We start from the raw sequence: 26,392 nt of genomic DNA, 5'->3' as shown, positions 1-26,392 counted from the left end.
TTTCAATCTCACCCCATCTCCTCCTCCCCATTTACAAGAAACAGTGAGACGAGGAAGATGCAACTAAGATTAGTGAAGATTGCCCATGGAACCAACATGATGGAAAGTAATGGCAACCTACTATAGAAAGAACCCAAGTTGTCTCACTAATAGGGTCAGGCATTCAATAATGACCACTCACACCTGACTCCACATGACTGTTTGTTCAACTATAGAAAAAAGATGTTTTTCACAGAGGAGATAGCGAGCTGAGGATGTTGCCAGGACCAGAGAGGCCGAGGAGCAGAGAGCAGCAGGACACAAAGCCCGGAGGAGACTGGCATGCAGAGACACTGGCCCAGTATTTGAAAGGGGCTGCAGTGTCGCTAGGGAGTCGTGTCTCCAAGCAGCCGGCGCAGGGCACCCTGCATCCTGCTGTTTGCGGTCAGAAAAGTGCTTGTTCCTTTGGAATTTAAGGCTGTCCAAAGGTTGTCTGAGGGGCAGGTGGTGAGAACCTGACCTCAACCCTGTGTATCCAGACGGACCGCTCATCAATTCAACGCTGCCCGATGAGTTTCATGTCAGTGAGAGAGAAACTCGGGAGCGTGCAATTGACTGGAGTGGAGTGGGAGAGAGGCACAGTTAATAAGGCGTCACGGAGTGGAAAAGCTTGAGAAAACCTGTAAAGCAGCACGAAGCGAAAAGGTGAAAGAAGCGAGAGAAAGCTTGCAGAGTGGCAAGGAGCGGAAAATTGAAAGGGAATATGGAAAAGCAAGAAAGCGTAAGAGTATAGATAAGACAAGCAAAAGAACGAAAAGGTGCTAGTGGCGCAGACGAAAAGTAAACACATTAAGAAGGTGCAAGTATGCATGAGAAAGCAAGGATAGCACACATTTAGACGAGAAAGCAAAGAAAGCGCAAGTGTACACGAGAAAGCAAAGACAGTGCAAGACATTAAGACGGTGCAAGTGTGCACGCAAAAGCAAGAAATGTGCAAGTGTGCACAAGAGAGCAAGGAAGGTACAAGTGTGCACGAGATGTGGGAACAAAGGAGAACAAGAAGGGGTGCAGGAAGCACTGAAAGGTTAAAAAGGAAGAGCAAGGAATAAATAGAGGGGTTACAGATCTGAATAGTCAGGCCTAGAAGGAGCAAAGAACCTGGTGTTTTTGAAAGGCTCCGATTGTACCCCATAAGTGAAATGTGTATGAAAGAATTGTATATAAAAAAGGAATGTTACATCCTGACAAGCTGACCTTCTGTTTGAATCCAAGAGGGGCCTAAGCTTGGGGAAGGGAACCCTCAGAAGCATGGAGAGGAACTCTGCATATGTCTTTTGGTTGCACCTTGAACTTGGAAGTGCTAAAGGTTGGGGAAGGGAATCAAGGAACTTAAGACATTGAAAGTGTAAAACCTCTGCAAGATCTGTGAAGGTCTTACAAAACAGCCCCTTTTGATTGAACACATTTTTGTGAAGCTGACCAACCCACACCTGGTGAAAAGACAACCTGAAACCAATCTTGGTTTCCTATTTTTTGATGAACCACTATATTCTTTCTTTTAAGAGACTTCCTAAAACATTTTGTCAAAAGAGGGAGGGGAAGCATAGGTTTAGACGCAGACAGATTTTTACTTTGGACTTTCAAACTTCGACGGCCCTCAAAAAAATCAGTTAAGGGAATCATCCCTAAACAGCGTAACATCAAAGTATTTTCTCTCTCTTTGATGAGTTTTCTCTATTACTCATCTGGGCTTCTTTGTCACAGTTTGGTTGACTTTACTCCATGGAGAGATCTGTATTACTTGCTAATTTCTCTTCTTTGTCTCAGTGGTTTTGGCAGAACATGTTTTCAAGATGAACGTTAGGGCTAATATTACAATACCAAACAGTGGCATGCTCTGAAGAACTTCTCTGAAGCGTGGATGTTATTGATGGTTCACAAGAGAGGATTTTAGGGAGTTTGTTGCAGGAATGACAGTCCTTATCCCCAAGAGTGGAGTTTCTCCTTGTGAGGTCATGCTTACTGCCACCCCTAGGGGGAATACCACGTAGCAGACTCACCTTCCCTCCAGCAAGCGGCAGCTTCAGGATAAGCGTGCCCCCACCCCTGCGACAGGCGCTTGGGTAAGCATACCTTCCATACTAAAAGTGCTGGATTTAGCATTGTTCATCCACCAGAGCCATTCTCCACTGGCCATATTCCAGATCAACCCTTGCCTGCAGTATTTACTGAGAATCGTTTCACTTTGCCATGCCACGAGAATAGCGTTAAAATGGTCGCCGCCATCAGCTGTGTACACGTTGCCTAGCAACTGAGCTTGTTAGGCTCTGCGTTCTGATTGGGCCCGACACTCTTATCTACCCCACATCCGCACCGGAAGGCGCAAGCCGGTCCTGTCTCCCCCTGCTCTTCTTAAGGCCAGATAGCCTGCCTGAAGCTGTCCGAGGCGCTGTGCGCCTTGCCATGTTTCTCTGCATCCACCTTAACAGGATTTCCTTCTAAAACTATCTACGCCGGCACCAGTACAGGGTGCTGTCCCGACAGACCTGCAGGTATTTGTACTCCCATAATCTCATATAATGAATGCCCTGGAGCACCCAGGGAACGGGACAAGAGTATCCGAGGGGGCAAGCTGTTTCTCATTGTCCTGCTCAATCTTGTAAGTGCTGGCGGGGGCGAATATTTGATGGAAAATGTTTTTTTACTCCTGTTGATTAGTAATGTACAGCTTTTACCGTTTGCACACCATAGGCCATTGTTGCATTTTGCACTAACATCCTGTTAAAAACAAGCATCACTAAAGCCAATAGTTGTACTTCACCGCATATCTAACCGGTGTGGCAACACTGCCCCCGCTGAGACACTTCACCCTACCTGCCTTTTATTTGCTTATGACTGCACTGTGAATCCAGCTTGTTGAATTTGTCCATGCCGATATCAAACTAGCCTATTCTAATAGTACTTCCCGCTCACTCCGAGTTAACTATGTACTGCATTTAGCCCAGCACTGCCTACCTTGATTGCATCTAGCCTAACACTGTTCACTGCCTGAGTTAACTGTGTACTGCATTAGCCTAGCACTGACTACCTTGATTGCATCTAGCCTAACACTGCTCACTGTCTGAGTTAACTGTGTACCGCATTTAGCCCACCTTAATTGCATCTAGACTAACATTGCTCATTACCTGAGTTAGTTGTGAATTGCATTTAGCCCAGCGCTGCCTACCCTGACTACATTTAAACCAATCTAGTCTACACCACCTTTAGCCCAGCAATACCTACTAGCTGACTGCTGTTTCTAGACGGCACACTAGTAGGAGCTACCTACTAGCTGACTGCTGGATTTAGCCTGCACTACAACTTATCTATGGCCCCCCCTCTACTCATCAATTCAGCTAGGATACTACCCTGCCTGACTGCGTACAACTTATTAGTACACATAATCACTTGCTGCGACCCCTAAGCACAATAGAATTTAAATCCTGCAGCAGCACAACAATGAATCAATCTGGCGATAAACATCTACAAAGAAAGTTAGATTGTAGCCGCAGTGTCCATGGCTACCACGTTACCATGCTCAGCCAACATCAAACCTACCTCATTCCTTCCACACCTTGAACAAACGAGTATAAATCCTACAACCGAAATGGCCCACAATCACCTTACACCGCAAGAATGGATCAACCTATTTGCCAGGAAACCCACACCGAATATACCATGCCCTACCATAATCAGGAACTCAAGATTAGGTCATAGACGCAACAAAAGAAACACCAAGGCACATGCCAACCACTCCCTTAAGCAACCCCATAATGCAGACCAAGTCCAGACCAACCTCCCTAATAACCATCAGCCTTCACTGAACACCCCAAACAAAAACGCTAGCCACCAACTGCCCGCAAATAGCATCAATGAGACTGTGAAAGGAGGCCTCATTAACGCCAGGTCAGTAACAGCCCATGCACTGGATATCAATGACCTACTATCCAATGGCCTAGACCTCCTAGCTATCACCGAGACATGGCTCCACCCAGCCGCAGGCCCACTCCTCTCGTTAGCCATACCAGACCAATACACTATCCTAAGAAAAGACAGAATATCCTTTAAAGGTGGAGAGGTCGCCATTATCACCAAATCCTCCTTAGGTCTCAGACAAATCCCTAGCCCAACTCTCCCTTCCACAGAGCATCTATCATTCAAAATACCATTATCACATTCACAAACCATCACAGCTCATCTGATCTACAGATCCCCGGGCCCTCTCACTTCCTTCGAATAAGAGATCATGCTATTGCTCTCCAATAACTGCAAACCAACCCTCCTACTTGGAGACTTTAACTTAGGCCTCTAGCTTCACCTAAAGACTCACGCAACCCATGCACTCCAAAGGGAGACAGCTAGACTGGATAGCCAACTGTAACTGCAATACCACCATTACCGCCAACCAGTCGCTCGCTTAGACTGACCATCATGCCATCCTCTTCTCCATTCCAAGAAACAACCTTACGCAAGACAAATCTATAGCCTCTCCTAGACCAGCCAGAAACACTAGAGATATCACAGCCTCTAAGCTACTCCCACTACTGAAACCTATCTTACAGGTGGTCACAGACACCAATCTAACCAATGACCCTATGCAGCTGGTTAACCTCTACAATACCTCCATTCTAAATGTCATTGACAAAATAGCACCTATAAAACTTCGTAAAGCTAAACCCCTTGCCCATCTAAATACTTGGTACACACCACACTTGAGATCACTACGAAAAATCAAAAGAGCGGCCGAAACAACCTGGAAAAACCTCCTCTGGCCCCTGAACAAAGAAAACTTCCTTTCAGCGGCATCGACGTACAAATCCGCTATCTTCCTAGCCAAGTCGCATTCCTATAATGAGCGTATTCAAAACGCAAAATCCAACACCAGGGAACTATTCACTATACTTAGAGAGCTTGAATCACCTACACCACCGCCAATCTGTACTAAAGACGCCACCTGGTGTCGGAATATCCAGAAAGCATTATCAGATAAAATTGAACTACTACGACGTAACATTGAGTCCAAAAAGGTGAACCTTACAATTTTCCCTAACCTTTAGAACCTACTCCACTGACTGCACCTATTATAAAAGAGACAACTAAAGAGATTGCTCTCTTCATTACTTCAATAATCAACTCCACCTTCAAATCCAACACCATTCCTGCCAATCTTAAGGATGCATGGGTCATGCCTCTCCTCAAGAAACCCACCTTAGACCCAAACAAACTGTCAAACTACAGGCCAATCACCAAGGTACCCTTCCCCCTGAAGATAATTGACCGAGCAGCCTACCTGCAAATCCAGCGACACCTAGAAAACAACAACTTGCTAGGACTACGACAATCTGCATTCCGCCCAAGACATGGCACAGAGACGGCCCTTGTAGATCTAGTAATCCAAATTGAACAGATTAAAGACTCGGGCAACCTTGCCCTCCTCCTCTTACTAGACATATCAGCTGCATTTGACCTCGTTGACCATTAAACCCTCTGTAACCACCTCTCTTCAGCAGCACACTTCTCTAATGATGGCATTGCATGGATTCAATCATTCCTGAACAACAGAACGACCAGAGTATTTGCACCAACAGCCGGCTTCTCCGTCAACAGTCACTTGTGGGGTCCCACAAGGCTCATGTGTCTCCTCAACACTATACAGTTTCACAAAACCACTATTCGATATAATTGACCAACTAGGCATCTCATATACTAACTACGCTGATGACACACAAGTCCTCATCCACATCACTGGTAACCACGACAGACACACAACGACTCAATGGCATTTATCTCATCATCCAAGCTTGGATGGCTCAACTTGGCCTCTGCCTTAATGACGACAAGACTGAGCTTCTCCTAGTAGCCACTCAATCTAAAATTAACAAACTGGACAACAAATTCAACACCTTCAACATCGACGGCAATAACATCAAAGTCTCAAAAGACGTCAAAACACTAGGTATGTACATCGACTCTACTCTCTCACTAGGAAGACAAATCAACGCCACAGCATCCACCACTGCTTATACATGTAAGTTCATCAATGCCTGCAGACCCTTCCTGACACTTGCCAACTGCATCACCCTGGCCAGAGCATTAGTAATAACCAAATGAGACTACTGCAATGCGCTATACCTAGGCACCAGTCAATATAACTTGCACAAACTTCAAATCTACCAAATCAATGCACTCAGAGCAGCCACCAACTTCCTGAGAAAGCAACACCATCTCAGAGCTGAGGCGCAATATTAATTGGCTTTCAATGAATCCATGAGTGAAGCTCAAGACCCTCACTCTCACACAAATGTATACACAACCAAGCACCAACATACCTATGTAACAAATTCAATCTGAACACCTCAGTCAGACAAACCAGATCATCCCTATCCAACTACCTGATCATTCCTAGGTTTAAACTGCAAACAGCAGGAGGAAAAAGCTTCCCAGTCCTTGCAGCCAAAACTTGGAACACACTACCACCATACATTAGACTAGAACCGTCATTCAACAGACTCTGGAAAGAAGCCAAATCCTGGCTCATGATGAATGAAAATTAATCCTGCTGACCCTGCCATACAATTTACGCTGGTGAACTCCCACGTTACTCTAGCACTTCTGTGTAAATATTTTTTATGTATATATGGGATTTATATGACCTTAACCATATGTGTAAATATTTTTGATGTATATACAGGGTTTATATGACCTTAATAACCATATTACCTGCTAAGTGGACAAACGTTGTTCATGAATATGACTAACTGTAAATACGGTAAACAGTAACTCCTGTACCAAGAAATGTGCCCAGTTGCCTCAGGGCTTGGAGCGCTATGCAAATAAATACAATAAAATACAAGGGGGAGATGGAGTAAGTTGCTTACCTGTAACTCTGGTTTGCAAGCATTGGTATCTTTCATAGATTCACAAGCTGTGAATCCTCAGTACCCTTTTGGATATTACTTTTAAACGAAATGTTATGTGCAATTTGCCTGCTGTCACCCTCATTATGGGTGCTTTAGGCCCATCCAATGGGACATGAGTAGTAAGCTCCTCCTCCCTAGCCCTTCTTCAGATTCTGACCAGTCATGCTGGACTTCGTTTTGGCATCGGAGGGCTTTTACCTGGCTGTGGTGGAAGAAGGGCGCATGTGAATCTATGAAAGATCCAGAATAGTACCAGTACTGCAACCACATAAGGTCTCCTGGTACAAAAACAGCACCTTTGCGCATTACAAAATACGGACCCCACATTACTGCGAGTAAGGGAAGTAGGGATTGCAGGGGTGTCCCCCGCTTTCATTAAATGGATAGCGGGGATAAAGAAAGTTTGCATTAAAAAAAAAGGCACACTGCAGCGACCCACGTAAGTAGGTGGGAACTGACGCCGCAGGGATCAAGCGAAGACAGCGGCACACTTCCGTGTGTGCCGCCTTTAAGGTAAGTGGCCAGGGGGAGTGGAGTAACGAGATGCGCACCACAGTGGTCTATCTGATCACTGTGCCGCACTGTAATTTTAGTCGGTGGAATTACGGGCGGCGCACTGTTCACATAGATTCAAAGATACCAATGCTGGAGAACAGGAGTTACAGGTAAGCAACTTACTCCTTCTCCAGCATTGGATATTTCATAGATTCATATGCTGTGAATAGATTACATAGCAGTATTGTATTAAGCGGGTATAAGCAGGTAAACAGATCTCTTACCTTATTGGAACAAACGCTTCATAAGGGCTCTTCTTTTCTGAACATCCGCTACGTGCTATTTCTCCAAGCAGTAGCGCTTGGTAAACGTCTTGGGCACCCTCCAGGTTGGCACCTTGCAAATGGAAATGGGCGGTACCCGTGCCCATAGGGCAGCTGACGTAGCCGTGGCTCTTGTGGACTGAGCCGAGGGTGTGCCTTTGAATGTTCTGGCCGCTTTCGTGCGGCAGAATGAAATAACCGACGTGACCCATCTGGACAACCCCTGTTTGAATATAGCATTCCCCTTATTTGCAGGGCCAAAATCTATGAAGAGTTGTGTGAATGCCCTTTTAACGTCTAAAGAGTGCAACGCCACTACCGCAGGCGTAAAGGCTTCTGAAAAAAAGGAATTGTTAGAACCTTTTCGGATACATGTCATATTTGGGTATTTAGTAATGTTGCCATCTCCTTTTAAAACCACAAATCCGATCCTCATGAATGTGAGCTGTGTAATCCCCCTAAACCCCACATGCTCTTTTCTCCCAAAGGTACCAACTGATTTTGTGATTTTGCTTCCGTCCTCACTACAGTTGACTACATGATCTCTTTTCCAGTCTTCGTGCATCAGTGTTTAATGCGGCCAGTATCAAGATCGTCTGCAGTAGTTCCACTGAGTTGGGTAAAACTAACTCTAGATAAAGAGTGTTCCATGGAGTTGCAGGGATGTGTACAATTATTGGATGAAAACGAAGTCTTTTTATGATTTTCAAGTTATATTTTTTGCATATTTTCCACACCTAGCTGCTGTCTATCTTTTCACTTTAATTTCCTTTCACCTCCCCGATGCATGACTGATTGTGGCATCTAATTGGCTTTGTTAGAAAGACCAATAAGAAATGAAGTTGCCCCTGGGCTGCTGCAGCCCTCCAGGAGCCAGCTCGCAGGCCATGCTGGACTGGCAGACAGTACCTGGGCCCTGGCAGCTTCCCCTCCCGCTGAGCCAACTCAGCAAAGCCATCCGCTGGCGTGGCGCCAGGCAGTCAGTCGGGCCGAGGCAGTCAGCCCCAGGTCCGTGCTCGCTCGCTCCTCGCATTGTTGTGAAACTGACACTTTGCATTTGCAAGTTGCTTTTGCTTGCAAGTTGCAACAATTTGTTCTGGGGTGGGTGGGTCAGTGATGACGTGTGTGAGCCTGGCTGCTGAGTCTGGGTGCGGTGGGCTGGTGCCCCAGCAAAAGGCAGGACACAGCACAGGAGGACTCCTCAGAGCAGGTGGATAGCCACAGACACGGACCGCCTCCCGAACTCTTGGCCTGGGCCCTGGCCAAAAGAAAACACATGCGTGCTGGTGCGTGCAACCAGACCTATTATTCGCCTGTATCACCGAATCGCTGAGGGTTGACAGGAGCTTCCTGCCAGCTGGCTGCTGCAGACAGTGCCCACCAGACAGTGCAAGGCAGGCAGGAAGAGGCAGCCTGCGCATGGCCCAGTCAGCCGAGGAGAGGACTAGTGGACACGGCCCAGGCCGGCGGCGGCATGCTCAGTGACGTCAGTGCAGTGCAAACAGGTAAGTAAAATAAAAAAATAAAAAAACAAGGGGCTCGGCTGGGTAATTTCAGGGGCAGTTCAAAATGCTGTGGAAGATATTAGCAATTAGCAATAGCCACAGGGTTTAACACAGTTTAGTTAAAAATATGCCAGCCAGCATAGTGGTACAAACAGAGGCAGTCATGACGCAGTGCTGTGCTCGCTTTACTTCTCCATGGACAATACAACTTGCCCTGTCAGGAGGAAACTTTACAACAGGGCTGGCTTTAGCCAGCCAGCAGTGAGTGTGGCATCTGGGTACTGTAGTTTTGCTTTCCACATTATGACCATGTTTGTAGATCGTCTGTGAATGTTTTTGAAAAAACATGATTTTCTTTTTATCTGCATTGGCACACCACAGCCTCTGATGCAGCCTATTTCTTTCTCATATCGACTGCAACGGGCAGAGTAGTGCAGGCCAGCCGAGCCTCCGGAGATCTCAATTCGGTTGTGAACCTGAGTTGGCCGGGGCTCCTGTGTTGGGGTGCCAGGTAAAGAGCAAGAGATGGGGGGTAAATTGACTGCAGGCACTTACGCAGCACTACTTTTAATTTGATCTGTTGTGCTCTGCCATGTTAGAGTTTCTACCTGGTGGTCCACTGTTCTTGGTATAAGAAACTGTGTGCTAGGACTCTTGAATGCGGTTTACGTAGGTGTGGGCTGGCTACACTGGTGGCGTCCATGTATAGTCAATCACCAGCCTGTGGTGCCATGCAGGAAGGATTGTTTCAGGTAGGTTTGTATGAATGGCTCAACACAGCAGAGGACCGTCGAGTGTGCAGGGTCTGATGGGTGGTTGGAGTCTCCCATAATAGTGTATGGTATGATGTAATAGTGATGCTGTAGTTAGAGCTGGTTTCAACCACGTGGTTCTGTGAGCAAGGGCGCTGCACTAAATAGTGCCAGGTTTGGGTGGAACGCAGGTTCCGAGAAGTGATTGGGCTACAAGATCATGAACCCAATTGGTTTTAGTTTTGCATACCCACCATAGACCGTGTCCAGGGTCGCTCGGTGTCCTAGCCAGCTCATGTGGCTCCATGGCATGCACAGCTACTACCCGGCCTGGGGCACTTTCTTCAATTATGTGAATGCACAGTCACTTAGCTTGTTAAGGTTAAAGACCGTGCGGTACTGCTAGGCACTTTGCCAACCAGGGGAGGCAAGGGGGTCTCAGACTCTCACCAAAGTTGCCTTGAAAGCCAACGGTTTTGGCTTGTGCATATAAGTATTAGGCATTTGCCAGACACTTATTATAGGCCCAGATACTTACACCATTAACCCTCCTTAAGTAGCATTTTCTTTGAAGTCGTGAATTGACGCGATTCATGGATGATGGTTTGAGGGCCGTTTTCTTGTCCTAGTCCGATCCTGACGAGCTACCTATCTTTATATCTGCGCAGAAAAATTGCATATTCATGCAAAACCCTCAGCACTTTGCTGCATGACAAGAATCATTGACACAGCAATAATTCTCAACTCTTCAGAAAGAAAATAAAAAATGCAAACTCACAATACACTTAAAACGGTGAAGTAGCTTCTGTACACCAACTAGATATGAGTTCAGAATGACACATTCCGTGACTCTTACCAGTAATCTTCATTTGAAGAAGGCATGTTGCACCCGAAGAGCAACATGTGGTGGACCGTGTTCATGTTAGCGTGAGGCTTGAAGTCCACTGTAAAAAGAAATAAAAAAACATTTAGTGCTTTCATCTAGCTTGCCCCGTGCATCTACAACACATTATAATGAGCACGTTCTCCGGGAGAGTCCCGAAATGCAGCGTTTCCTGTAATGTCATCATCTCCACACACAAAGCGGCTCATGACCTCGCCAGACCGATTAAACCACGCCAAAATACTGGATGATAGAGGGCCTGCTATCAGCTCTGCTGCCAAATGAAATGATTTATAAGAAACATATGCTCAAACATTTCTAAACCAAATAACCTAACAGCATGCGAGCGAGAGCAGGCTGCCAAGACCGACTTGATGCTCCATCGGTTTCCTAATAAAGTGATTATGCGCACAGACTGGAAGTCAGAGGCCCATGAAGCCGGCCAGGCAGCCACTTCCCCTGGATAGATCTACATAAGACACCGTGCACCTGGGGCCAGTGTAGTGTCTTCCAGATACCTCCAAGGAAAAGATAAAGCACATTTCAAATCTCAACTCTGGAAAACACTTTGCAAATCCATGCTATACAGAGACCTCGGCCATTACTGTGCTTAATTTGTAAGTAAATAAGTGCAAGGCCCCAAATATTTTCCAACCCGTCTGTAACACACCGAGGTGAACATCACCCAGGTCTGCTCCGTCAGTGTCAACATATTTGGGGTTAAAGCTGCAACTCCCACCAGTTAATTGAAGGTGATAAATGTTCTGACTCTGGCAGTGTCGACATAACAGTTGTGGTGGCTCAAAATAACAAATATTGAAGTATTTCTTTAAAACACATCATCGTTAACATTCTGCTCTATTTCTATCAGTGGCAAGTGGAACCTGTTGACCATCTAACCACAGACAAAAGAGCAAACATGCTTTCCTCCCACGGCAATCGATGGAGAAATACAGGTAAAATCATTTCTGCACTCATGACATTTCCTGTTAAACATTGCAGTAAGGTCATCTTGTATTGGTTTTCACTCATGACAGGCCCTCCTCTTCGACATTGGCATTTTCACTGACCATGTCCCTGTGTTGGGGATGCTCCCTGGTGACGTTCCTGTTGTTGCCAATTCACCCTGATGTGGCAGTGCTGCTGGTTATTAAGGTAGAACAGGTGCACCAATGTCATGCCGGCTGAGTGGAGAAGTGTACATGAGTGACCAGCACTGCCACCTTCCAACTCATTCTTATTCATGAAAATGGATAATTAGCCATAACCTGCCGACCTAGGTCACACTGTTGTTGCTGGTTGTTTTACTGCAACTGACTAACAATTGAAATAATAAAGTTGCCAAAATACAAAAACAGAATCAAACTGGGCTCAGTAATAAGGGCTGGGCCCTGTCAAACAATCCCACTCATTAAGCACTGGCTCCCTGGTAGAAATCTCTCCCATATGTCATTGTAGCATGGCTGGAGAAAGTGCACAAGTGCTCACAAACAGAGCCTAGAAAGCGGAGTACTCACCTCATGAATCTGCGTAAAACCCGCAGTCAAAGGTTTGAATCTCGGCAGGGCTGACTCAGCCCTTGATCATTCTGTGTTCAATAAATTGAGTACCATTCAGTTGGGAAACAATAGTACCCATTGCCAAACACCAAAATACAACTTGGTTTGCTGTGTGCACTATGTAATTGGTAAACATTATCCTCATCACAGTTGAACAGTCCCATGGTGGACCTGGGATGGAGATTGGTGGTACATTACTTAGGAAGCAGCACCTCGCTCTGTCCAATTGATAGTGAGCAACCTGTATGATCAGTCACAGGGAACAACAGTGGATATAGATTTCTTCTTCATGAAAGTACGCAAAGCACTCTTTGATCTAGCGTGCCAACCCTGTGTGGGTATTTGTTTCTGCCCACCAGAATTTGGCGTGCTACAGGAGCGGACTCCTGTCATCCCTCTCTGCTCTCAGGAACTTTGGACCTGCTGCTTCCTGCTTCCAAACCGCTACAGGCACTGCGAGCTTTGCTCTTGCCTGCACCGTTTCGCTTCCTGGTGGAGGCGGAGTTAGCCCACATCACGTGGGCGATAACGTGACCCGGCAGCGCACTCAAAGCTGCGCCAGAGCCACCCTTGCGGCGATAAGCCCTGTGGCGTCAAGCCCACCGGCTGTTGTGCGGCTGTTTGGCGGATGGTGGCATTTTACAATACTGCCTCAGGTACTGTTTATTGCCGCCGCACCTACTAACATAAATCGCTTAAATTCCGAATTGATGAGTGTTTGAAATTTTATCAGTTCTTATCGCTATTAATATTTGAGTTTGGTGCCCTGCATTTTATCAAAGGAGAAAATTGTATCAATCTTTACGTTTCGATATAAATCATTTCATGTTTACCCTGAAAACAGGTATGCCATCGGAGATCACTAGAGACCCCATGGTTACCTCTCCAAGTTCAATGCCTAATCTACCGGATCTAGCTCTGCTTTCCAAGACGCCCGTGAACCAAAATATCCCAAAATCACAGGAAAAGACCAAAAGTCGAACTCGTATTTCTAAGAAAAATATTATTTTAACCCCAATTAATAAAACTCCCACTCAACCTGACATTCAAAAGTTTTATGAGATAAAGTCAGGTGGTATAGCAATGTCTGATCCGATTGACTTGGCATTTCTTGTGAAGGTTTCTTCGAATCCAACGCTACCTAATTGTTGTCCAGGTAGTGTAACTCCAAATCAATATCCTACCCTAAACAATGAGGCTTCCACTCTCCCTTTGAGTTCTACTATTTCGGATCAAACTTTAATAACTGTACCTCATTCTCCTATTAAACCTATTAAACCCGTTCAAACCTTTGCTACTGTTTTAGAAGAGTCGACTCTTCATATTGAAGACACAACAATTGAAAGCCATAATGTAGCGCGAGATATTCCGACTAAGAACGTCTCATTGGCCTCAGTAATTATCGAAGACGTGGGATATGTCAGTCCAAATAAATCCATATCACCTCCCTGTCAAAATTCTCCTGAATGCAGGGACTTCGAAAGTTCAAGAGCTTCAATAATGACTGACTATGCACAACCGTGCTCCATGGATTCAATAAGACTGGATGAGGAGGTGTCTTTTTTACATCCTACCCCCGCCGCTGTCAAACTACTGACAGGAAACAACAATCTTTTGCTACCTCGGCTAATCCTGCCTTATTAGAAATCAGGGCCATTAACACTACTATGTCCACTCTATTTAAGCTTTTCGACTCTTTAGACCAGAAGATAGCTGTACAAACTGTTAAGCTAGACCATATAAGTGATTGGATGAAAGACACCTCACTTAAATGCTCTAAAAGTCTTTCATTAGGAAACCTGGAACAAAGAGTAGTCCATCTTGAATCTCATTTGTTATCTTATCAAGGTTTAAATGAACACTCTGGGGTACCCATTACGCAATGTCTCTCACATCTAGAAAGTTTGACTCGAAACCCTCTGACTTCTACCTCAGTTTTGCCAAAATTTTCTAAAATTATCCGTCTGATTGAATGTGTGGAGGAAATTGTGACTTCAAAAAACAATGAGTCCTGGATCAGTGTTGCTTCTCCTGTGAAGAGTGATGTTCAATCTGCAGCCTGTAAACAAAAGGGGGGCGTCAACCAAAACTCACAAAAAATTGGATCCTTACTAGTGAACAGCAAAAAAACAAAATCTGTCTCAACCAAAGCTACACAAAGAAACAAAAAAGCTCTGGCGGTGACGGAAATTGCTGTTCACAGTGCTGCTGCCCCTCCAGATATTTGCGATGTGATTACGAATAGCGAATTAGTCGCTACGGCCGGCAAATCCCCTGTTGTTAAAGCCTTGCCAGCCAATTTTCCATCTTCTCAAGTTGCTTTAAAGGAGGTTCCTATGTCGCCTCTTATGTATGATCCCTTGAATGAGTTGGTACATACGTTAACATCTAAGCCTGATAATATACAAATAAAACAATCCCTTCCTGTTGTACAAACAACATTATCTACTCAATGCGGTGTCATCAATACAGGTGCTAGTAAGTTACCTCCCTCTGCCGCTTCTGCAGTGGGAGTTGAAAATCGTTTAAGCTCATTAAGAGCCGCTGTAGACTCCTATCTACTAAAAAAAATTTCTGAGGTGTTGCCCGAAGCTTCACATGCCATTGATCAACTCCTTCAAACACATAACCCCTTTCATAATACCCAAAATGAAGCTTCATTTCTTACAATCAGAACAGATAATTGTATGAATCCCAAACCATCTCATTGTAATAGGAATTGTCCTCAAGATCCTTCAAAACAAAACAATAAGAGATATTCTGATTTACGTAATGGTGGCACTAAACCTTACATAAATGACGATAACATTGCATTTTCAAAGAAACTCAATCTATTCCATACTTTAATTTTGAAGTGTCGCGATGGGTCCTTGCCAAAGTACGACTTATGTTGTGCCAGTGTTTTAAATATATTTGGAGATATAGAGGGGTTGGATGCCATATCTTCCACTGATTTGGATCAAGTTGAGTTTCTTTGTGACAAGAATCTTTCCATCGTTAGACTCTGGATAAAGTCTGGAATCGTTCGTAATACTTTGTGGAACGCCAGAATGGATTTATTCAATCTTGACTTTTTACTAGCCCAAGATCCAGCACGTCAGCAGTCTAAGGAGATTGATGGTAATAAATCTATTGTAGGTACTACCCTTGCACCGTCAAGGTACTACCTGCAATTTTTGTACTAAAGAATCTCCATTAGACCCCAGAGCATCCGGTAATTCTCACTCATAACCACAAGCAGTTATTCCCATTACTGAACTTTCACTTGCTAGCTGGAATACCAGAGGCTATTCTCATCTGCAGTGGACTTTAAACAACCAGTTGAACACTTATGACATAGTGGCCTTGCAAGAAACGTGGCTAGTAAATCCCCCTATATGGGATGACCATGAGATTAGTCTGCTGCCAGCAGTTCAAGCTGATAAAGGTAGACCTTCAGCTGGACTGTTAATTGCAGTGAAAGTGAGTAAGGGTTTAAAGATATCCCCCTGGAAAGCACCAAATAAATTTATGCAATTGGTTAAAATCTCCTTCAACTCACAGATATACGCACTTATTAATCTTTACAGAAATCCGGAAGGAATCAATGATGACAGCTTTTATGATGCGCTTTCTCTTCTCTTCGAGTACATTTCTGCACAAAATAATATCTCTGGAATCTTACTTATGGGTGATTTGAACCTTTCTTGCTTTGATTCGCACATAAGGAAGAAGAATCGTGAGGGTGCAAAATGGATCTCCTTTATGGAAGATCGTGACTTAAAGATGGCAAATGGAGCGATTATAGGTGACATTCCCCCAATGAACACCTGGGAGAGAGGCAACTCAAAATCAACGATTGATTACATCTGTATGTTGTTGGGTGTCCTGACCCACGTTTAAGCTATCATGCCACAACATTTGGTGCTGTGGGCTTAGAAAATTCAAGATGGCGGAAAACCCACATGTGCGCCGAAATCCAGGAAAGCTGCGCAATTTGTGCGCACACCAAAATGGTTGCCTCACTTGCCACCCACCAGTGCGAGAATGAAAGGCCGGGTTGCCATGAGGGAAATGGGTTGCCAAAGGAAAAACAGTAGCGCCGGTTAGCTTCAAAGCGCTTTAAAACCACCATTGGACTACCCGCACAGTAGTCTGAAACCATTGGGAATGGAAATGCTGATTGCCAAATGCAACCTAGAATTGTGGGGAATTCATTTCTTAAATCCCAAAAATGGGTGCAGTACCAGTACTCACCACTATCCAAAAGCCGGCGTTTTAAAACCACTCTGTTTCCCTGAAGGCAAGTCAAAATGCCTATTTTCAAACATTGCAATATGTGCAAAATATTTACTGAACACCAGCAGACATTTGGCAGAATGGAGTTTTGTGTGCCTACAAAATCTGGGAAATGAAGATCATAAGACAAGGTTTATAACAAGACTGGCTGAGCTGTGGATTGCAGCAGTTTAAGTTGCACTGGATTTAAAGACACTAAAATCGAAAATGTTTAGATTAAATGAGTGACCTATGTTTGGTATCACATGCCTTTGTAACTGTTGAAATGTCATAGTTTTGCACTTAGACTCAGCATCCTAGCTGCATGTGTAAAATTGCAAGTTAAGTTAAAAAGCAACAAAAAAACCTGCCAGTTAGCTGAAGGTCTGGCTTAAGGAACTTGATTTTGCTTGACAGCTACCCCCATCAGGAGTGAAACTTGAGTCACCACTGTGTTCCCAGGCCAACCTTCCTTTTGCTGCCCACACTAAGGATATGCCATCTATCTGATAATTGAATTACCTGTGCTCTGCAGGAGAGTGAACAAAGCCCTCTTCACTCAGGCAAAGGTTTTTATTACCGCAGTCGTAAAATGTAGCTTCCTCTTGGCAGGAGCTGGGAGGGGCACTGCCTGTGAGAGCAAGCTGGCTTGGCAGAACTGGATTAACCAGTATTTCTACCTTGTGCTGAGAGAAAACCACACCCCTTTGTAGCCAGAATATTGTTTAGAAAAAGATTAATAACTCATGGTGCGGACATGTGAAAATTTGATAAATGATACCATAATTCTTGTGATTTTTCTGCCCACAGTTTAAGAGGTTTTTAGAACCGGTGGTATGTACAGGGGGGTGTCAGCGGAAAAGTGGATATTACTCTAAAGGTGTGCATGTTAAAAATCTGAAACTTCATCAGTTAATGTCCCTACTCCCTGCGCACATGTATGTAAAGTTGGGTCCATGTCAGAAATTGAAAAATCAGTTAAAAAGTCCATTATGTGCCATCTCTGAATGCAAGCTCCTAGAAAGAGCAGATTTGGACAGAGACATGGCTAAATTCAGCCACACCATGTATATGTAATTTCAAGCAACTGTGTAACTGTGAAATATGTCTTTTATTATCAAATATAGAATGTGTGCAATCTGACAAGGGAGTGCCCTCTTGGCAAGCCATAAAATGACATCACTCTGACTCACAGTTCATTCCCCAATCAAGGGGAGGAATGAAAGCTGGACCAATGACAAGTGAGAGGGGCAAGTCTAGTGATGCAACACACACACCCACTCTCAAAAACACATAAAAGCAGAGAGTCAGGACAGATAGGGACCTTCAATTCCATTTGCTGCAACGCACTCTGCCGGACCATACAACATCCAGAGATCCAAACTTCAAATTCATCAACCTCCAGAAAGCCAAACTAGAGACTTCAATCTATCCAGAGCAGAGAGAAAGCAGTGCTGTGCCCAGAGAGAGACCAGAGCCCAGTCCAAAACCCTGACCAGATCCGTGATGAGGCCCATTTAATTCAAGAATATAGTGTGAGTACCCAGCAGAACTGTGTAGAACCAATCTCTTAGTTTAAATTCATCTAATTCAATCTATTTAACCTAAGTAGAACTGCAGCTTAGCAATTGTGTTATCCTGCCATCATTTTTAAAGCTGAAAAAGTGTGCGTTTAAAATTTCAAATCTGAAAAACGACCTTCACAAAATCGCTCATATCTCCGCAACCGTTTGTGCTAGAGACTTGCAGTAACTTTCATTTTGAAGCTGAGATCCTAGGCTTTCCTAGGACCCCAAAACGATAGAGATAGTCCTTGTGGTTCCTCTGTAATAGCGCTCGGCGCATCCGCGAATTTGCCGCGATTTGCAAATTTCTCCACATGTAAAATCAGCTGCTGCTTGCCTTCCATTTGCCAGAAATTCGTTTAACCTGCTAACTATCCCTGCCTCATTGCTAGTGTGAGCCTGGACTAATATTAACTAGATACCACTCACCCTGGACCTCTGAAAGGGAATTAAAAGCATTTCCAGCATATTTCTCATCCATTGCTAGCACATATCAAAGCATTTTGCCCGTGTTTTCAAAACTCCTATCTGTTTTCTGTAGTGTAAGCTTGCTGGGGTGAACTGATTTACATTGATTGCATTTCTGAGAACTGTGTGTTTTCCTTCCATTTCCTTACCTTGCATCAAGGGGGGAGGGGATTGCCAGAGAAAAGTGATTACATTGTTTGGTTGAAATCATATTGAGTATTTTCTGTACTGCATTCATTGAATATTGCATCCACCTGAGCTTACATAAAGCATCCTCTACCACATTATACTTTTGTTCCTATTTACCAGTGTGCTACCTTATCCATTTCATGTCAACTCATTAGTGATTATAAGAAGTGTGCTAGTGCCAGATTCTCCGTTGTTGATCTTTATCATATTAGATTAAGTGTGATATTCAATTATTAATTATTATAAAGCGTGATATAATATCTATTGTTTAAATTATCAAATAAACCTTTTAACTTGCAAAACAGAACTACTTCTTGGCTCAGTGGGGTCAGGGGGATCCCAAGAGAGGGGTGTTATACAGGGGTAGTCATCCAGAACGCATGAACTGGACCTAAAGATATATCAATAAGGGTTTTCATTCAGTATTCTAGACTAGGCGTTAACTTAACTGTAGTGCTGAATTGAATCCTCTCACAATGTCCAATAGCATCTTTATGAATACCACCAAATTTATCATAGTAAAACAGTCATCCAGTGATCACCATCTTTTAGCACTATTTTGGGCGGTTGAAATTGAAAATCATTCGAAAATTGCATTTTACTATAATCAACCTGTATCTGTCATTAATGGCAAAAACCGCTTCAAATGGTCTGTTAATAAATTACTAGCTCTGAATGGTGCTATTTTAGACAATCAACGGTTACATAAGACTGGTTCGTATCTAGATGTGTTAAGCACTTTCGCGAATCTTTACCCCACTCATAGTAAATTAGCTAAAAGACATGTGCATGGGTTTGATCTAGCTCTCTGTCAAAGAAAGAAGGCTTGGAGAAGAGAGATCAGAAATCATCGCAAACTCCCCATGATTGATCAAATTAAGGCAGTTAAGGTTGCTACATCGAGATATCGAAATTGGGTTCGCATGAGGCGAGCAACCATGTATCAAATAGATAGCGAACACTTTTTGGTAGCTTGTCGTAGCAAAAATTCTGCCTTGGTTTGGGAGTTGTTGAACAAATGTAACACATCACCCCAAGATCATGCACAACTCAATGGAGTATCTGAATCAGTGTGGGTCACACATTTTTCTACTCTATATGATGACTCCAAGATGACTTGCTATAAGTACAACAGCAGCTCTATAAATGGGTGGGCTTTGCACTGTACAAGATCTATTATTCAAGATTTTATTAAATTATCTTCATCGTCTAGAGCAGCAGGCCTGGATGGACTTACTAATTTAATGCTCAAACAAAATATAACAGAATGGGCACTAATCTTGAACAATGCTTTTCACCACATTATACAAACCAAAAACATTCCTGATTCATGGCGCTCTTCTGTGATCATTCCGATCTATAAAAAAGGCGATCGAATGGACCCTAAAAGCTATCGTCCAATAACGCTACTGGATGTTCCAGGCAAAATATTCTCTAGGTTGGTGTTAAGAGATTTTAATGTTTGGTCAAATAAAGCAAATCAACGTGACCCAGCACAAACTGGTTTTGTCGCTGGTTTAGGTACTGGCATCAATTTAATTACTTTAAATGCTATAAGACAACAAGCATTTAACAAGAGACAAGCCAGATATTTTGCGTTTGTGGATCTGCACTCCGCTTTTGATTCGGTCTCGAGACCAAAACTCATAGATAAGTTACTCAAAGCGGATTGTCCTCCAACTCTTATTGATATCATTTTTGCCCTCCATTCACACACTAAGGTCTATGTGAGATTAAATTCTGAGGGTCTTCTTTCATCCCCAGTTCCAACATTTAGAGGGCTGAAACAGGGGTGCATTTTAGCATCCGACCTGTTCATTTTTTTTTATTAATGATGTACGCTGGATCTTTAGCAAAATAACAACTGATGCTCCTAAACTGAACGGTGTAAAAATTTGTGCCTTGTGGTATGCGGATGATCTTGTTTTAGTGTCTAAAACTCTGTGGTTTACGTAATCTTTTGTCAGCACTATGCTCCTATTTTAAAGAAAATGAACTAGTAGTAAACACTGGGAAAACGCAAATTGTCACGTATGTTCCTAAAGGTTCACGTAAACACTTGTTAGAATGGCAAATTGAGGGAATACCCATAAAGATGGTACCAAATTACGTTTACTTGGGCCTAATTTTCGATGGTTGTCCAACGCTAGACTCGTACCTGAACAAAATTAAACACAAGCTAGTCACGGCAATCTGTCAAACACGAGTAATTGTTTCCAAATATGGCAAATTCTCTATCAAAGCTGCCATCACATATTGGAACCAGAATGTTGTAGCAACCATCCTTTATGGTTTAGAAACGTTAATTGTTCCCCCAGGTTTTCTCAATTCATTAGAAGCTAAGTTTTGGCGTGCAACTTTACATCTTCCACAGTGTATTCCTGGTGTGCTGATACGCTATGAATCGGGATTAACCTCTTTAACTGCCTTATACAAGTGGCGTCTATGTGCCTTATTTCGCAAATGCTTGTTATCCACATGTGATAATTCCACACTATCTTCCATCTCTAGCTATTTGCTTAGCTCCGTAGAAAAATTTCCGAGACATTGGTCTACAAAAATGTTATCAATCATGGTGAACGCTGACATATCACTTGAGCTTCTTGTATTTCATCCGGAGCAAGCAAAGAAGAAGGTGTATATGATGGGCTGGATTGACACTAGAACTCAGTGTTTAACCTACAAAGACTTTGACCCTACAATCTTCGTTTGCGGTTTAACATCTGGCCCACCCGTGAGGTTAAAACAAGAAGAAAGCAAATCCCCTCTGACCTCAACTGGTGTAGGTTTTGGAAAAATATAACGATTGTCGAAACTCTACAACACTTATTATTGAACTGTCCTGCACTATCCACTTTAAGAAAATTGCACTTTGTTAACCACTTTGCGTATTTTGCACAAATTGATCCTAGAAATAGATGGATCGCCTTGGCAGCCACCGAATGTATGAGCATAAGAATTGCAACCATCAATTTTTTAAAAGCCTTGAATATGGAATGAAGTTAAAAGTCCTTTGCTTATCTCTTTCCGATAAATTTGTATGATGATATTTTAGCATTTTGTAAACCTTTATGAATCTTATTTCTACTTGGATTTGATGTTTATGGTTTTTTCTATTTCTTATAAATTGAAAAAGTTGATGTAATTTTAACTATATTCAATAAATAATAATAAAAAAATAATTAAAAAAAAGCCTGTGTGGGTCAACACCACTTTCATGTTTTTGCTGGTTAACTGCACAGCAGCTGTGGCCCTACGCCAATCAAAATGCATAGTGATTACTGCTAACACTGGTGTGCTGGTGTTGTAGTTGAGAGCAAAGATATAGAGCCTACTGCTGACCATAGGTCTATTTATCCCGGGATGAAATTATGCTTGCTAGGAAAGGCGCCATGTTGGAAAGTTTCAGAAGGGACACACGTTGTGGGATGTTTTTACCCATGCATCATAGCCCTACAATAAAACTGTGCAGTACTGGCATGGAAAACATCATGATGGCCAGAACTCCCCAGAGAGTGCACAGAGAAAACATTAAGAATAGGCTGCCACCCATTTTTGCCTATGTTGTGAGCACAGGAGGGCAGTGCCTAAAACCACCAGTGGGCTACACACACAGTAGCCTGAAACCATTGGGGATGGCAATGCTGATTGCCAAAAAAGCAACTCAGAACTGTAGGGAATTCATTTTCTTAATTCCAAAAATGGTTGCATTACCAGTACTCACCACTATCAGAAAGCCGGCGTTTTAAAACCACCAGACTTTTGTGTAAAACTGCACAAATGAAACAAAACCAGACCAAGGAAAGACTTGCTAAGAGGTGGATACAATGTAAAACTATATTCTGAAATGTCTTGAAGGAAGTAATTATTTAATGCATATGTAAAAATTGTAAGTGATTTAAACTGGGAACAAAAAGTGACATTTAGCTGAAACCTGGCTTAATGAAACTGGATTCTGCCTGACAACTAACCCCGACAGGAGTTGAAACCTGCTCAGCCACTCCCCTTGCCAAAAGGAGTTGTCACCTCTCTGATTAGATTAGGGGTGGAGCAGCTGGGGACCACAGGGAGTTGAACAAAGGCCTGTCCTGGACTCAGGCAAATGTTATATTGGGGGGCCGTAAAAGTGGCTTCCTCTTAGGGGATACTGGGAGGGGCAGTGCCTCTGCTAGCAGCTGAGCTTGGGGGAAGTGGATAAACCAGCTATTCCACCCTGTGATGTGGGAAGCCACACCCCTTTTTGACCAGGGCATAATTTGAAAAAGATAGATAACTCATAGTGCGGACTTGTCAGAATTATATCATTATTTTTGTGATTTTTCTGTGACCATTTTGAGAGGCGTTAGTACCATGTGGTGTATTCTGGGGGGTTGCTAGCGGAAAATAGGGTCTCACTCCAAATGTCTGCAAGTTAAAAATCTGACACTTCATCAATTAATGTCCAAACTCCTTGCGCACATGTGTGTAATTTTGGGTAAATGTCCGATATTGCAAAACCAGTTAAAAAGCGCAAAATGTTGTCATTTTTGAATGCAAGCCCCTAGGAAGATCAGAGGCGGACAAGCATGGACCATAAGGAATATATAATGTGCACATGTAATTTCAACAAATTGTATATCTGGGAAGGATGTATTTGAATCAAATATAGATTTGTGGGCAAACTGACAAGGGGAGGTTCCTCTGACCATAAAACTTACAGCATCACTGACTCACATTTCCTTCCCCCAATCAAGGGAGAGAGGAGGAATTGGCCAATGACAAGTAGAGAGGGGCAGGCTTAGCTAGGCCCAGGCACACACCCATTTTCAAAACACATAAAAAGAGACTGCTGGGACAGGTAGAGACATTCAATTCCATTTGCTGCGGAGCATGCTGACCGACGACTTCACATCCAGAGATCCAGACTTCAAATCCATAAATCTCCAAAGACCAGAACTTTACTTCAGAACTTAAAGCAAGGGCCTAAACCCACAAATTGAGAACTCTTCTCAGCAGGCCTCAGCAACCTTAAAATCATTTGCGAACTATTCCACAGCCGGGCGAGCTGTTTGAATTCTTTTGCCAAGAACAATTGCCAGAGACCAGACCAGAGATCCAGAGTGATGTGAGCAGAACCAGAGAGCTGACCCAGATCACTGTGAAGTGCCGAGACCAGAACCGGAGTCCAGTCCAAAACCTGACCAGATCCGTGGCGAGGCCTATTTCAAATTTATATTGTGAGTACCTAGCAGAACTGTGCAGAACCAATCTCTTAGTTAAAATAATCTAATCCAAACTATTTTAACCTAAGTAGAACGGCTTCCTAGAAATCATGTCATCTGTCATTTGTAAAGCTGCACAACTGTCACCTGTCAATTCCGAAGCTGCAAGCTGTCACCTGTCATTTTGAGTTTACTTTAAATCCGAAAAACTACCTTTATTTAATCGTCCGTATCTCTGGAACCGTTAGGAACGAAATTTAACTTTCCTCTGAAAGCTGAGAATCTCAGCTTTCCAACGAACACGGAACCGACTTGCTACTCATTATACTTTTGCCGTAATCACGATTCACGCACTTGCGAATTTTGCAGCGATTTGGCCTGATTTCTTTACCTGTAAAAAGATAGCAGCTTTTTGCTTTCCTCTGCTAAAAATTTGTTTGCCTCTTAATAACCATCCCTGAATCATTGCTAAAGTGAGCCTGAGCTCATCCCAAGTATCTCTCACTCACCCTGAACCTCCTAAAGGGAATTAAAAGCATTTTTAGCATATTTCTCACTTCATTGTCATCACATTCAAAGCATTTTGGGCCTGTGTTTCAAACTTCTACCTGTTTCCTCTAAGCTTGCTGGGGGGGGAACTGAATTTCGTATTGTATTTGGTTGCATTCCTGAGACCTGTGTGCTCCTCTTTCCATCTCCTTCCATTTCTTACATTGCATAGGGGAGGGGGTGAATTGCCAGAGAAAAAGTGATTATCTTATCGTTTGCTAAAATCATATCAAGTATTTCTGTACTGCATTTTGTTCCTCATTGCTTTTCCCTTGAAATCATAAAAGTATTTTTGCTACTTTATCCATCCTATACTAACTCCTCATTGATTATAAAGAAGTGTGCTAGTGTCAGATTACCCATTGTTGATTAACATTATATTTATAAGGGCGATATCGATTATTAATTTATTATAAAAGCGTGGTATCTATATTTTGTATTATTTCTCAAATAAACCCTTTAAACTTGCAAAACAGAACTACTTCTTGGCTCAGTGGGGCCAGGGGGATTCTAAGAGAGGGGTGTTATATAGGGGTAGTCATCCAGAACTCATGAACTGGACATAAAGATATATCAATAAGGGTTTCCATTCAGTATCCCAGACTAGGCATTGACTTAGCTGTAGTGTTGAATTGAATCCTCTTACGTCTTGCTCCTACAGTCCCTCACTACATACTAAAATGGTCTTGTGGATCATAGATCCAAAGCCACTGCAGCTGCTGGCAGGAACTGAGGGCCACAATAAGATTCCACCGAAAGATGAAACTGGAGTGGTCCTTGGCTTTGAAGGGGTTTCAATTCACAACAATGCTGATGACTCACATAAGTCATGAAGGGGTTTCAGAAAAAGAACTGCTGGTCTCTCAACAAGTGTCCTTTGACAAAAGCCTGGGCCCATTCACGGTTCCTTCCGTAACACAATCGTGACACAGCTTATTTATGGGCATGTTTTGGTGACAAACTCTACCCAGAAAGTGATGCTTTTCCATAGTTGCATCCTGTAAATACAGCAATTAGTCTACAGCGATGAACATCATTTGTTGGCCATAATGTGGCGGGCTGGACTACATGGGTGGTGACATGGGTAGCTGAAATCTCATAATGCCAAACCCCTGTTCTTTGTTGACATATGTTTAGCATCTGAGAAGGTTATGGGGAGGTTTGAGATGGTAATCAGACTGTCAACCAAAATACAAAGGAAGGTGAAATGAGCGCCTGTATATTTTGTGTCTCAAGCAGCTCTGTCTCTCTGAACTAAAATGGTTATTAGGGGTGTGGAAAATTGAGAAATTTTGGTTTTGCCAATGTCACGTATTTCTGCACAAATTCTGCATATTATGCGAAAAATGGCAAAATTGGGTAAAAACATATTGTTTGGTCATTTGCAGGAAATGGAATCGGCAAAATAGCTTTTGTAGCCTTTAAAATCTTCATATCAACCTTTGCAGGAGAATTTCTCAACAAACCAAGTGGCAAACTGAACACTGAGTTGTCCTCTTATGTTGCTTGTAACAAAAACTGCAAATGAACTTTTGCTGAAAAACAAAACTTTATATTCTCTCAAAAATAAATTTGCAGATGGACTTTGGCATAAGCTAATTTAAGTTTGCTGGAAATTACATCTCAAATTAACTTTTGCACAAAAATTGCTTCGGTAAGTAAGAAAAGAACCTCTTAAATGGGGTAGTGGCAAGTTCAACTTGATTCA

General features: G+C 43.1%; 1 protein-coding gene across 4 annotated transcripts in view; it reads right to left on the bottom strand.

Moving 5' to 3' along the window:
• PAM (peptidylglycine alpha-amidating monooxygenase) overlaps positions 1-26,392 on the bottom strand; it is a 1,287,650-nt gene that overhangs the window by 901,389 nt on the left and 359,869 nt on the right. For all 4 annotated transcript variants that reach the window (XM_069625460.1, XM_069625461.1, XM_069625463.1 and 1 more), the window contains one exon: positions 10,870-10,957. In XM_069625460.1, the coding sequence (XP_069481561.1) occupies positions 10,870-10,957 (88 nt within the window). The remainder of the gene's footprint in view (positions 1-10,869; positions 10,958-26,392) is intronic.

The sequence above is a fragment of the Ambystoma mexicanum genome, chromosome 6p (genome assembly GCF_040938575.1).
Source record: "Ambystoma mexicanum isolate Mex_15411 chromosome 6p, UKY_AmexF1_1, whole genome shotgun sequence".
NCBI lineage: Eukaryota > Metazoa > Chordata > Amphibia > Caudata > Ambystomatidae > Ambystoma > Ambystoma mexicanum.
The sequence above is the reverse complement of the archived record's forward strand: the minus strand, read 5'-3'. Positions and strand labels throughout refer to the sequence as shown.